Source organism: Hesperophylax consimilis, chromosome 1, assembly GCF_061612785.1.
Source record: "Hesperophylax consimilis isolate HC1 chromosome 1, BYU_Hcon_1.0, whole genome shotgun sequence".
NCBI lineage: Eukaryota > Metazoa > Arthropoda > Insecta > Trichoptera > Limnephilidae > Hesperophylax > Hesperophylax consimilis.
Genome location: NC_142836.1, coordinates 44110536 through 44123715, shown reverse-complemented (window position 1 = coordinate 44123715; position 13180 = coordinate 44110536). Strand labels below are relative to the sequence as shown.

At 34.2% G+C, this 13180-nt stretch overlaps 2 protein-coding genes across 2 annotated transcripts; one reads left to right on the top strand and one right to left on the bottom strand.

Annotated features, from left to right (window-relative positions):
• Nucleotides 1–33: 33 nt before the first annotated feature.
• LOC149426976 (pre-mRNA-splicing factor ISY1 homolog) lies at nucleotides 34–5529 on the bottom strand. The gene is made up of 7 exons (XM_089634519.1): nucleotides 5402–5529; nucleotides 5283–5305; nucleotides 4965–5131; nucleotides 3929–4132; nucleotides 2861–3010; nucleotides 2343–2437; nucleotides 34–331 (listed from the first exon to the last, which is right to left on the bottom strand). The coding sequence occupies exons 1-7, from the start codon at nucleotides 5402–5404 to the stop codon at nucleotides 140–142; spliced, it is 834 nt and encodes a 277-aa protein (XP_089490645.1). The 5' UTR covers nucleotides 5405–5529; the 3' UTR covers nucleotides 34–139.
• A 175-nt stretch (nucleotides 5530–5704) lies between these two features.
• Nucleotides 5705–12844, top strand: twf (twinfilin actin binding protein). Its single transcript, XM_089639340.1, has 8 exons — nucleotides 5705–5849; nucleotides 5937–6014; nucleotides 8349–8460; nucleotides 9036–9198; nucleotides 9622–9859; nucleotides 10905–11048; nucleotides 11144–11262; nucleotides 11378–12844. The coding sequence occupies exons 1-8, from the start codon at nucleotides 5825–5827 to the stop codon at nucleotides 11528–11530; spliced, it is 1032 nt and encodes a 343-aa protein (XP_089495466.1). The 5' UTR covers nucleotides 5705–5824; the 3' UTR covers nucleotides 11531–12844.
• Nucleotides 12845–13180: the final 336 nt, after the last annotated feature.

The window sequence follows — 13180 nt, the reverse complement described above, 5'->3', positions numbered from 1 at the left end:
GCTTATGCAGAGACAACCAAAGAAAACAAGAGATTAAACAAATATGTATCAGTGTTATTTTGGTAGAAAAAAGTGAATTTTTAAATACAATATAGTTTGCTGTTAAAATAGTTGAAACATCGCTAGTGAATTATAGAGGTCATGATTCCATCTTGACTTCCAAGCATCCATACTTCTCCAGTAATTCTTGCTTCTTCTTTCTGAGCAAAGCCTCTTCAACGTCTTTCTGCGAGGGAACTGGGACGTGCGATGTATAGATGGGCTGTGAGGCGGCAGGAGCTTCGGAATCTTCATCGTCTTCCGCAGTCTGCTCGTCATCAGGGATCTCTTCCTATGATTATTGCAATACATTTTATTATTAATTTATATCATAAAAAATATCTTTTGTGCAGTGCAGGTTAAGTCATTACGAAAATAGAGTCGGCAATAGGAAAAACACCGAATTAACTGATATTTGAAAAAATTACCATAGGCTTGGTAAGTTTTCGCTAAAAATTGCTAAGCTGTTGGCTTTAATCGATGTTGGTTGGGATCATCTATACCACACCAAATATCTTTTATATTTTATGCATATTTCAAGCATGTAAAATTTGTGTATTTTTTTGATTGCAAAAATTTCATGAAAGAAAGCTAATATAATAATTATTTCATAAGTAAAGTAGTACTTATACCCCCATTACACGAATCATTCTATTTCATTAGTAAAGTAGTACTTATACCCCCAATTACACAGATCACTATTAAAATACTGATGCCAATACTGACACGTGTAATGGTCAATACTGACAACATTGCTGAGCGCTAGATATTTGGATCAGCCTATCAGCTGTGTGTGCCCCCGCAACATCAGTATTTAGTATCAGTGCGCCAAGGAAGACGGTGCCGCCGGGTAAGCACAGCGCAGTGCCCCAACGCCATCAGTTACACCGGACACTGGTGTCGCACCTCCCTCCGCCTCGCAAGGAAAACGTCCTAGCATCATTTATTGAGGCTTATGAAACCCATGATATGCTGTGAAACATGACCTACAAGGATTATAAAAATACTCCCATCATGCTAATGCTATACGCTACAGCTAATTTTTCTCTTGGCGTGATCGAAGCTCTCATGACTGTACTTTGTTTAAAAATATATGGAGTTACCATATCCAGCAATTGGTTGAAATACTCGTTGCTCATCCTAAAATAGTTTTTATATTCGCATGGATCATCGTTCATCCGTTAAATTCAAATGTGAGAATTTTTCTTTTTTGCGAAGCCAGTCCCTCACCCATTGTTTACGCTTCACTTATTTCTTTGTACCGAGCGCCAAAATGATAGCAACACAGGCTTTTCTTTTCAGATCCATTACAATTATTTCTACAATGTGTGATATATATATTATATATATTTCACTAGTAATAAGATAAAAGATATTATGATATGATTAATATTTATTATTTTTCAATGTTCTCCCATAATAAGCAATTGCTTGTGTGTATGGGATGAGGTATTATTTGTTTAGTTTCTTAGATTTTTTTTTTTTTAATTTTTTGTTTTTTATTTATTTAAGTTTTTTTTTATTTAGTTAAGGTTTTCAGTATATTTTTTTAATTGTGTTTTGAATTCTTTGAAACCATCATTTAGTGATCTTATATTTTCTGGCAATTTATTGAAGAAATTTGTTCCTAAGTATTTGTAGTTTTGCTGACACAAAGTTTTTTTACAAATCGGAATTGGTAACATGTATTTTTGCCTGAGATTTACTGTGTTTTTAATGGTACGGTTTTGTTTAGGATATCATCTTTGTAAACTTGTAAGGTTGCGTGATACAGGAAAAGAGTATTTAATTTTCTGACTTTAAGTTCTTTGAAAATTAAAAGCGTATTTTGAAGTAATCTCGCAAAAATACTGATGTCAGTATATTGATACGTGTAATGGCATATAAATACTGACGGCTGCTATCAGTATACTGATCAGTAAATACTGGTGCAAAATACTGACGTGTGTAATGGGGGGATATTATTATTAGAGGTACCAACAGATGGGAATTATTGCTACATTCGTGATTTTTATCAAAAGGCAGGGCCTTTTTAGACACTAACACAAACAAATCGTCCCTTGAAATTTGAAAAAGCATAGCACACACATGAACATTTTTGGCTCTAATGAAGACAACATTTAAATATGACATGTGTATCATTTTGCATGCTTAGTTCTAGCTTGCTTTTGGTTCCTTATAGTAATGTGATTAATTGAGTCAATACTTCATGCATATTTTTGAAAGTGTAGATTGATTATTTACAAGCATTTGTATGTATTGCAAATTTGCTGGAGAAATAGGAAGCAATAAATGAAAGTTACCGTAGCGTAAATGTCTTCTTGATCCTCTTCTACTGCGTCATCTCTCAGAGAATTCTCTTTCTTCTGTTTCCAATCTGCTATAGCTTTTATTCTTGCTAAAATTAAAACATTTCATTAAACATAAATAAAGGCTAGATGAGTGTTTGCTTAACGTAAATAAATAGTGCTGCCGTATCCATATGGATCAATCAAAAAAATCATTTCTCTAAGTCACTCTAGGGAAACTACTTGTTGTGTCTCCGGGGTTTCTCACGAATTCTATGATTAAATAAAACTCCAGCTTCAACAAAACACTTGGACTTTGAATGTGATGGATTTACATGGCTAGGATATCTTGATTATTAGCGGTTGGAGTAATATGGACCCCGACCTTGAGGTTCCCTCCTTATTTTTTATCCCCTCAGTCTCTACAATACTTGATAGCTAACGCCATCTATAGGTAACCTAATCTAGTGCCATCTACAGGTGAGCTTGTACACTAATTTATCATCGGCACATTTTGGTATTTCAAAAGCTACCTTCTTTCTCGGCCTTCCGCTCCAGAGGTAATAGCAACCCATCATCATCATCTCTGTAGCCGTAGTAGTCTGCATCTATGTCTCTCATCAGCTCTGATCTGGTTTTCCGGGGGGGCGGTGGTGGGGCTTGATCAAACAGTTCTCGTACACCTACTCACCAGAACAATATAATTAGTATTCTATTTATTTATTTATTTATTACACGCCCTAGTGGGCTTTTCTTTTAAAAAAAATACAAGCATTTTGTATCAGAGTAAACACTTAAAAATTAATACAATAAAGAAGAATGTAAACATAATGGCAAAAATGAATCCTCAGGCATATAATTGAATTTAAAAGATTCAACAAAACAAAATAGTAGAAGCGGAGAAGTTATATGGGTACATAGGTCTATTTGTGTCTAGAAGAATAAAAGTGATAGAATATACAACATTTATACTGATTAGTTTTCAAATGAAATATATCACCCAGATCAGAATATTCGTTTCCGAGATTGTGAAGTCTCGGAATCGGAGAATTTTGGTAAGTGTCCTGGTGTTATTGAAGTAAAAAAATAATAATAAGAAATGTCGGCATGATCAATTTTAAAATGTAGTATTCTTTGTAACAGTATTAAATCTGTGCTTATTCTTCTTTCTGAAAGTTTCAATAGAGATATTTTATCCAAGAGGTAATTGTGATTTATGTTTTGTATAGGAATATGCAATTTATAATTTATAAAACTTAGAAACTTCCGTTGAATCTTTTCAATGTTATCTGAATGAATATTGAAAAATGGAGACCATAACGTAGAGTTATACTCATGTTGGCATCTGACAAGGGTTTTATATAACATAATAAATGTTCCTAAATTATTGAAATCTTTTGCAGCTCTCAAAACAAAGCCAAGAGTCTTTAGGGCCTTGTTGATAATATTATTAATATGACATACAAAGGTGAGTTTACTGTCGAACATAATGCCTAGATCAATAATTTTATTAACACAAATTAAATTTTCATAATTCAATCTATTTAATCCTATTGCAGCTGGCAGGATGAGTTGTATCATTGATAAATGTTTAAAAGTACCGGGTAGATCTTTGGCTGCTCCAAAGTATCGGTACCCCCTGTTGCCCGGTACCTCGCGTCCTTCGTGGTCCAGCATGCGGGGGCCCACACGTGCGTAGTCCGGCCCCCCGAGACTGAGAATCTGGTCTTCCCAGTGGCGTTTTTCTCGCAACAGCTTGTTGATCTCATCGTTCAGGTCTCTGATGCGGAACTCCCCCAGTCCGGCTGAAAGCAAACTCTAATTATTGTTAACTCTTCTATGGATGCCATTTTAGAATATTTCCAACATATTCCTAAACAATTATTCATACTCTAAAGAACTTTATTTTCCATATTATATGATAAAACCAGATCTGAAAATGTTTCGCAGGAAATTCGACACTTTGCACCATTTTTACAGAACTAATACTTGATTTTTTCTAGGCTTGTAAAAATACCAACAACAAAGCCAAAACAAGATTTATTTATGTCTACTCTTTTAACCAGCACATTTACATACATAATACACTATTGTCTCACTAATCTGTCACCCTAAAAACTGGCAAGCATTTAATTAGTGAAAGCGGCCAATTATAGTGCCTACATAAAGTTATTTCATAGAAACAAATAAACACCGCTATCGATCCTTCATAAAATTACTATTTTTTTAATTAAGGTGTCATTTTTAGGATTGCGAGAAGATTCCAAAAAACGTGGCAAAACGAAACAAACAGAAATACAAGCAACAGTTGACAGAACACATTAGAGGACTAACCGCAATGCCCTAAAACAACAACAATGACTGGTAAAATGGTCAGCGAGATGAAGCCAGATGGCGGTATAATAACTGAGTATGTAAGAGTTAGACAACCCAACCCGTTGGTGTACAAAACATGGTGCTCGAGTCTAGACATGCGGCAGACTACTGAATTTGATATATGAATACTGGAGAATTATAGAACTTGATTATATATAAATAACGGCGAATAACAGTAGTTGTCGGATAATCGAGAGGCAAATTATTGAGAGCGTACTGCATAACAATAATTTAAAGTTGAGTAGTTTAAAAATAACTGACCATTCTGTATTTGAGAAACCTTTTTGGCTATTTCTCTGATAATTTGCAGTCTCCATTTTTCGGCTTGAGGTAATTCATTACATTCTGATGCCAAGAATGGTCTCCTTTGTTTGATGGCTCCGCCAGTTTCTTGTACCTGGGCTGCTCGCCACCGCGCGAGCGTGGTCCTGTAATCATGAATGAATTTATTAGTGGCACGGTAAAGCTAAGCATACTTCATGGTAAATCGCCAAAGAAGAGTTAAAAAGTAAAATAAATAAACCATTTAAAAAACTAAATGTTAATGCAAACACCATAAATCAAAATTGTATAACTTACATAGCTTTTTCCGCATTTCTCGCCTGAAAAACATTTTTTTAGGTTACAACACAATAATCGTTTTAAAATCATTTTATATTTTTTAATAAATAAAAATTGAACTAAATTGCGTATCTCACCATGATTTCGGATGTAGTTTTGAATTACTATTCAAATAATAGTCAATAACAGACTAATCACTGCTAATCACAAACAAACTCAACGTTGTTTGGCCGCTTTCGATTTGACTTTGACAGCAGCTCTCCATAGAGAAGAAGGAAGACCATAGATATGCCGCTCACGGAAAGACAGTCAAATATGAAATAGACAATAGGAATTGACACTTGGAAACCCGGGTTTGCCATTTCTCAAATCTCTACGTAAATGTTACTCGGTGCGTTTCGTTATCTTCTCTCTGTGAAAGGAAAACTGTTTATGGTTTTGGTGATACGTCAAAATTAACGGTGACTGATAGGATCGCTGTTGCATGTTAAAATTTTATTTTTGGAAAGTTATTTATATATTATTAATTTAGTTATTTTGCAACTATCAATAATTTTAAAATGTCTCATCAAACCGGAATCCGAGGTTTACATAAATATGTTTATATTTCTATTTCATTCAATAACTTTCTACACCGCCCATAACATAAAAAATATTTTCGAATGTTTTTAGGAAATGACACCTTAAAACGATTCTTTGGAGAGTGCCACAATGGAAAAACCAGAGCCATCAAAGTTATAATTGAAAATGGTAAGACATACTTTTCTGTTTTATTTCAATATAGGATAATATTTACATATTGATTAAACAATGCTATTTGACTCTCCAGAGACTCGCGAATAAAATGCATTCAGTCGAGGAACAGTTAATTTCTATACATAGTTTTTATTTTGACACGGTGTGTTTGTAATATCTAACTAGCCAAATAAACCATTTCTGTTTTGCTTTTCATTTGAAAAATCTGTGGAAGCTGAATTATACAGATAAGTAACTTTTAACAGTGTAATTTTTTTTCCTGGTAATTGTTATTAGAAAAAAGTTAACCCACCACGAAGATAACATCTGTAACTCAATCAATGTAAGTTTGTTATCTGATAAGCGCCAGGTACTTGATTGATAACTTGGGGGGAGATTTATTGATAACCATTTTTATGGTAATTGAACTAAAAGTTACTTCTTATTATATATATAATGTTTTTATGGCGTAAATGTATGGGGCAAGGCCGACCTGGTCAGCTTCAACATCTCAAAAAACCAAGCATGTCTGATTTAGGCAAAGAGGGAGATCAATGAGTGTCTGGTGCAATTTGATGGAAGCACCCTCCCCAATAAAATGCTTGGAGTAAGTATATCAGACCGGATCAAGTATCGGGTCCCCATGGAAGCCTAAGTAAATCTAGCTTCCAAGAAACTGGGCGTTTTGTACAGGGCCAGCAGATCCTTCAACGGTGACCAGCTGCTAATCCTGTACAAATCTCAAGTACGCCCAACAATTGAATCTGGTCTGGAGCCCCATTATATTTGATTGAAATGTAAGAACTAGCAGTATTGATCCCCGGTACACCATGGTGACATGAGTGGAACACCCGTTTTTTTGATATAGTGGCTTACAGAGCTCCGGGCCAAAAAGGCCCCTTTCTCTTTCATCATGAACACAGTTGATGTTGGCTTCATGAGAATGAGTTTGTGCAAGACGGCTCGTATGTGGAACAAGCTACCAGCATCTGTTTTTCCTCCTTCATATAATCCGCCTCACAATGCTGTGCAACCTAATGACAACGTAGTTCCCTTGTCTTTACACTGTACAGACAAAGGCGCTGTTGTGAGGTGTCACAAAAAAATAAACAAACAAAATCTTTATGAAAACATTGTACAAATATTTAAACAATTATTTGTACAAACATTTAAACAAAACTAAAATATGAAAACATTGTATAAATATTTGTAATAACATTTGAACGCTCCAAGTGTGTCATGAACTTGAATTACTTGGTTTTGAGGAGCAATGGCTGACGCTAATGCCTTCCCTGTCTTCTCGTGGTACACACCAGGCTTTGCTCAATGAAGTTGAATCTCACCAAAAATAAACCAATATGTGAATTTAGATTAAGGCACTAAGCTCACATTTGCACCTTTCAGATTAGTCATGGTCCATAGCCATGTCTGAAAGATTTAAAATTCTGCAAAACTAAAGTGTACCCTAGGAAATGTTGCATGCACACAGACTGTAAAATAGGGGTTAGTTACACGCCACAAACGACTTTGTAAAATGTAAAATAATGACTTTCGTCCTGACTTTTTTGTTACAGTTTCAACTTTTGTGCAAAATGCAAAAATATGAAAGCTCACCTTTAAAAAGGCGGTTAAATGTGTTTAGTTAGGGTCGTTGCAAACCTCGTGGTTCCCGCTGGCGATTCAGTTCAGTCGGTCAGGTAGGGTAGCCAATAAAATTCTCAGTACTCAGCGAAAAGGGGCTGCGGCGCCAGCTGGTGCTGGAGGGCGTGAGGTGCGGGAGACCAAGTGGAAGAGAGAGTTTAAAATTAAAAGAAACCCCTTTTTGTTAAAATTTTCGCTCTACCACACTACATAAAAAAAGGTCGGCCAAGGTTCGGCGGCATTTCTGGATTCTCATTGGTCGGATCTCCCTTACCGTCTAACGTACGACCTTGCCTCGGTCCCACTTTGTACCCACCTCCTGCCGGCCATTTATTTATTGTTTACAGATTGTTTTTAGGAATGTGTCAATCTTATAGCTAGGTACATAATGCATAGTTCCGCGAATGTGGACAATCCCAAATAGTTTATTAATGTCACATCCGCGGATTAACATAATACACAAAAACAATATAAAATTAATTCTTCAAATACGACAAACTAGCGTCCGATATAAAATTTATTCTTAAAATATTACAGACTAGCGTCTGATATATGAAGGAAACATTGCAAGCGTGTATTTGTGCCAATCACATTCATATTTTTAGAAAGTAGTGGTTTTAGGAGATTCTTCCATAGACCTCCATTACTGAAGAAAGTTCCCATGAAGAGTGCATTTGAATCCAAATAACCCATTGCTTCCATTTTCAGAAGAACTAACCTTAAAAACACATTTAAAATGCAATTCGACGTGGGAAAAGGATTTTGATCCGATGATTTCTTCACTGATAGAGGAAGACCTTCCTTGTTTTATTCTGTACAGGTAAACTCGAATTTTAAACTACTTGTTCCTATGCTTACCAAGAACTTTATTCATATCGCCTGATCTGATCTGATAATCTACTCTCTTTAAATCATAATAAAATTCTATAATGGTATAGTTTATATGGGGCCATTTGTGTGAAAAAGTCCTTAATAGAACATGTATGACATGCAGTTAAAATAAACGATTTAAAAAGTTACAGCAGCATTAAACACACAATACCACTACGAAAGATTTGCTAAAATGTATTCTTATATACGTGGTGTTAAGGCACATACTTGATTTACTTTAACCAGTGATTCCTAACATTATTTGGAGTAAAAAATGTAAATGAAATTTTGGTCTCCGGTGACTTGATGGTTTTTTTTTTTTTTTTTCTTCTTCTTCTGCTAAAACATTAGTAGGAAAATTAGTAGGAATTGGACAGCTAGGGTCGATGTGGAATTTAAAAAAAAATCTTTTACTCGAAATAATGTCAGGAATCACTGGTTAAAGTAAGTCAAGTACGTCCCTTAACACCCTGCTTTGTATTTTTGATAATGCTGTTCAATAATCTTACATTTGAATGCCCACAGGTTAGATACAAAGAATTCCTTGGGCTACGAATGGCTCTTTATAAGCTGGTCCCCTGACACGGCTGCCGTGCGCCAAAAGATGTTGTTTGCATCCACTAAAGCAACGCTGAAACAGGAGTTTGGCTCCTCCTATTTAAAAGACGAGTTCTATTGCAGTGTAATGGTAATTATTACATTCCTTGATTTTGTGCTGTAATAATTATTTGAACCAAATTTATACTAATAGATGAATGAACTATTATATTATTTACTCGAAAATGAAAGCTTAAATCAAAATATTTATTGCACAAAATCGACTTCAAATGTGACGTAGTTTCACCAGTTTCCTGTTTGTACTAAGAGTTTCTGGACACTGTGTAGAGGATAAAAAAAATTATCCTGATGAATCATTTTTGCGATTTTGTTGGTGTGCCTCATAAGCAACTGTTGCAAATAATATGATCTACAGGTTTGTTGGTGTACCTCATAAGTAGATGTTGCAAATAATATGATCTACAGATTTTTCCATTCTCTAAAGTCTAAATTCTTTGGTCAACATCAGCGAACAACCGCATTCTCATTCATTAAAAACATATTTGTTCCACAGAAAGAAGCGACGTTAGCCAGCTTCCACAACCACCTGAAGGCTGTGAGCGCGCCCGCTCCGCTGACGGACCGGGAAGAGGCTCTCCGAACCCTGACTATACAGGACACCCCTTCTGACTTCAGCACGGAATCTAGGCAACAAACCATGAGTGGAGTCTCTTTCCCGATGACAGAAGAAGCGCACAAAGCCTTGGAAAAAATGGCTAGGGGAAAACATACCTACCTACAGTTCAGAATCGGTAATCTTTGTTTTTTAATCTTTTGTTTTTTTCTGTCTTTCAACTTATACAACATTTATTTATATACTGACGCACCTGTAAAAAACCACAGAATATCTTAATTCTCGACAAATCAGTTCCAATTTTAAAATGGCAATTGATAATTAACATTTATTTTTAAACACTCGTTATTTCTTCCTACATTACTGGAAAACCTGAATTGTAAAAAATATTGTACCTAATAAAAATAAAAAATAAAAAAATATAATTTTCTATTCAAAATATTATATAATATGTAGGTTACCTATTTTATCGCTCGTCTGACTTCACACAATCAGTTCCAATTTTGAAAATGATACTTAATTACATAGTTAGTTTCATTTCATTGAAACAAATTTCAGGACTGACGCTTGGGACGGGTTGTTTCGGAGTATTTGAACAATTCATCAAATTTCAACGTTCATTTTCAAGTTCTGTGAAAGATTTTTTAAAGTTCTGTTTTTATATCAGTTTTGTCAAGCAACTAGCCTATAATGATATAATAACAGAACTTGAATTGGACTTTCACAGATCCCAGAAATGAACGTTGAAATTTGATGAATTATTCAAATACTCCGAAACAACCCGTCCTTAGACAATCAAAATGAGTATTTTTGATAAATTTGTAACATCTGAATATTTTTGTTTCTTTTGCACTAATATTATTTTATGACAAATTCAACAATGATAGAAAACAAAGAGGTTAAAATTGAAAACAATGATTGTTTTGAGAACTTACTGGTGTCATAATAAGTATTCTGTAATTAGTTACTCGATTAAGCTTATTATCCATATGATAATGCAAATGGTGCATTCATTATTTCCTTTGTTCAATTTTTTGTTTTTTTTAATTAAATTTTATAATATTATCTTTTTTTCAGTAAGGGTAACATTTATTTTTAAACACTCGTTCTTTCTTTTGTTTTTTTTTAAATTAAATTTTATAATATTATCTTTTTTTCAGTAAGGGTAACATTTATTTTTAAACACTCGTTCTTTCTTTTATTTTATTTCCATTTAATTTTAGACATTGATGAAGAGAAAATTCACCTATCTAAGACTGATAACATTGGTGTTTCGGCTTTGGCCTCGCAAGTCCCAGCAGACGCTGCCCGCTATCATCTATTCTTATTCAAGCACACACACGAAGGTGATCACCTACAAAATATAGGTTCGTTTTACATTTAATAATTGTAATATATTCATATTTAAATGGTCCGGTATCCTTAATTCATAATATTAATTTATGTATGTGTGTGATTTCAGTTTTTATATATTCCATGCCTGGATATAAATGCTCCATAAAAGAAAGGATGCTGTATTCTAGTTGTAAAGGTCCATTCTTGAACAATATTCAACGATTCGGAATAGATGTTGTTAAAAAGGTAAAATAATGACAAATTAAACATAATTAATGATTATCTTGATACATTTATGTTAAATCCATTATTATTTATTCAGCTCCATGATAACTAATTCTCTCTTATTTTCTATTCGCAGATTGAAATAGACGAGGCTCAAGAACTCACTGAAGAGTTTTTGCATGAAGAAATTCATCCTAAAAGAAACCTGCATCGACCTGCTTTTGCAAAACCCAAAGGTCCGCCCAACCGCGGGGCCAAGCGCATCACCAAGCCGCAAGCCACTCCCTAAACAAATAAACTTCATCTCCGACAAACAAACACTTCATTTCTTTCCACATATCATTTATGTACTAACAGTATTGGATGTTGAAGTTGCATATTTAAGTTCTTCCGGAAATTGTGATTGGAAAAGCAATAAATATCAATCAACATGTTTAAAATTATGAATAAATTGCAGGGATTCATATGAAAATGAATTTCAAGCACAATTTTTATTTATTGATATGCATGTTTGTGTAATGCGCTAAACTCGTGATAAATTGTAAATTGTTGGCCTATGCTATGAAGAATGAAAGTGTGCTGAGGAGATTTTGTCTAAATGCATAGTCTCTAAATTCAATGGAAGATACCAGCCAAATAATTGGTATTTATCATTCCCTCTAAGCTTAGTCTGCTCAAATTGCCAATTGAAATGTACCTGATGTTACCTAATCAGAATTAGACTGGTGCCACTTTGGGTCCTTCCGTCCGTCTCCCTCACAATAACTATTTGTTATCAAATGTCTGTCGGTATGTAAATAAACACAACAAATGGTAATAGATTATTCAAGGAAAGAATTACTTTTAGACGAGTACAGTTGGGTGAAGAGAAAACCATAGATTAAATTAAACATTATGTTTAAAATTCTTGTATTCGACGTGTTGGCCATGAAAATCTCACACAGGAGACTGTTACCGGCATCCAACGAGAAATACTAATCGGTATGATTGTTTTTGAGAGAAAATAGTGTAAGTTGTTCCTAAAATAAGCAACATCAGCTCACTGAGACATTTCATGTCACAGTTCGGAAGTGGAGTGCGCATTTACACCGCCGACTTAGAGGGAACATGTACTTCATATTTGAAATATTATTATATTAAATTCTTGCCATTTCATTTATTGTATAATATGTATTGTATTTATATGTGTTTATTAGAATGTGTTTTACATAGATCCTAAAATATTTTTACATCAATAGCAGTATTTTTATGTTATCAATTGTTACAATCGGATGGTGAGGACTTAGAGACAGAAGTGAAAATTTACTGAGGGTTTGAGTAATATATTTTGAATATATGATTCAATTTGAAGAAATCAACAAGAGGGGAAGAAAATATTATTTCTTCCAAAAGAACTGCTTGCAGTAAGCATGAAAAATTATTTATTTAACTAAATAATGCTAACAATTTTATAAATCAGTCTTCAATGTTATTATTTTTAGTTCCAACTTAGTGCAATTCATTTTGTTATAGCGGTACTTGTATTATGCAGGATAGGAATTAATTTTATTTTCTTTTTTTAAATAGTTTCTCTGTATTCAATACTTTGTACAATCACCAATAAATAAAGTAATATTTACATATGTCTGCTCTTTTAACACTTTTTCCAAAATATGCATTGCACTCCAAACATAAGGAATCCTAAGTCGACAGCATTATTGTTAGTAAATATTTCCAAGCCACTATTATATAATTTGAATCCCTGGATATTTTCCAATGCTTCGGGTGAGGAACCAAAAACTTATACCGGCCGTTCCAGTGATTCAAGGTAAATAAACTTATACCGGCCGTTCCAGTGAGTCAAGGTAAATAAACTTATACCGGCCGTTCCAGTGAGTCGAGGAAAATAACCGCTGGCAACGCTGCTTAAAATAATGAACTTTTTGCTCATAATTCAGTG

What these genes read in the sequence shown, in the direction of transcription:
- LOC149426976 (XM_089634519.1), bottom strand. An exon ending in AGAAATGCGGAAAAAGCTAT is followed by an intron (nt 5,132 to 5,282) that starts GTAAGTTATACA and finishes TCATGATTACAG; the next exon opens with GACCACGCTCGCGCGGTGGC. An exon ending in AAGAAGACATTTACGCTACG is followed by an intron (nt 332 to 2,342) that starts GTAACTTTCATT and finishes CAATAATCATAG; the next exon opens with GAAGAGATCCCTGATGACGA.
- twf (XM_089639340.1), top strand. Translation starts at nt 5,825, where the DNA reads ATGTCTCATCAAACCGGAATCCGAG. An exon ending in AGTTCTATTGCAGTGTAATG is followed by an intron (nt 9,199 to 9,621) that starts GTAATTATTACA and finishes TTTGTTCCACAG; the next exon opens with AAAGAAGCGACGTTAGCCAG. An exon ending in GAATAGATGTTGTTAAAAAG is followed by an intron (nt 11,263 to 11,377) that starts GTAAAATAATGA and finishes TTCTATTCGCAG; the next exon opens with ATTGAAATAGACGAGGCTCA.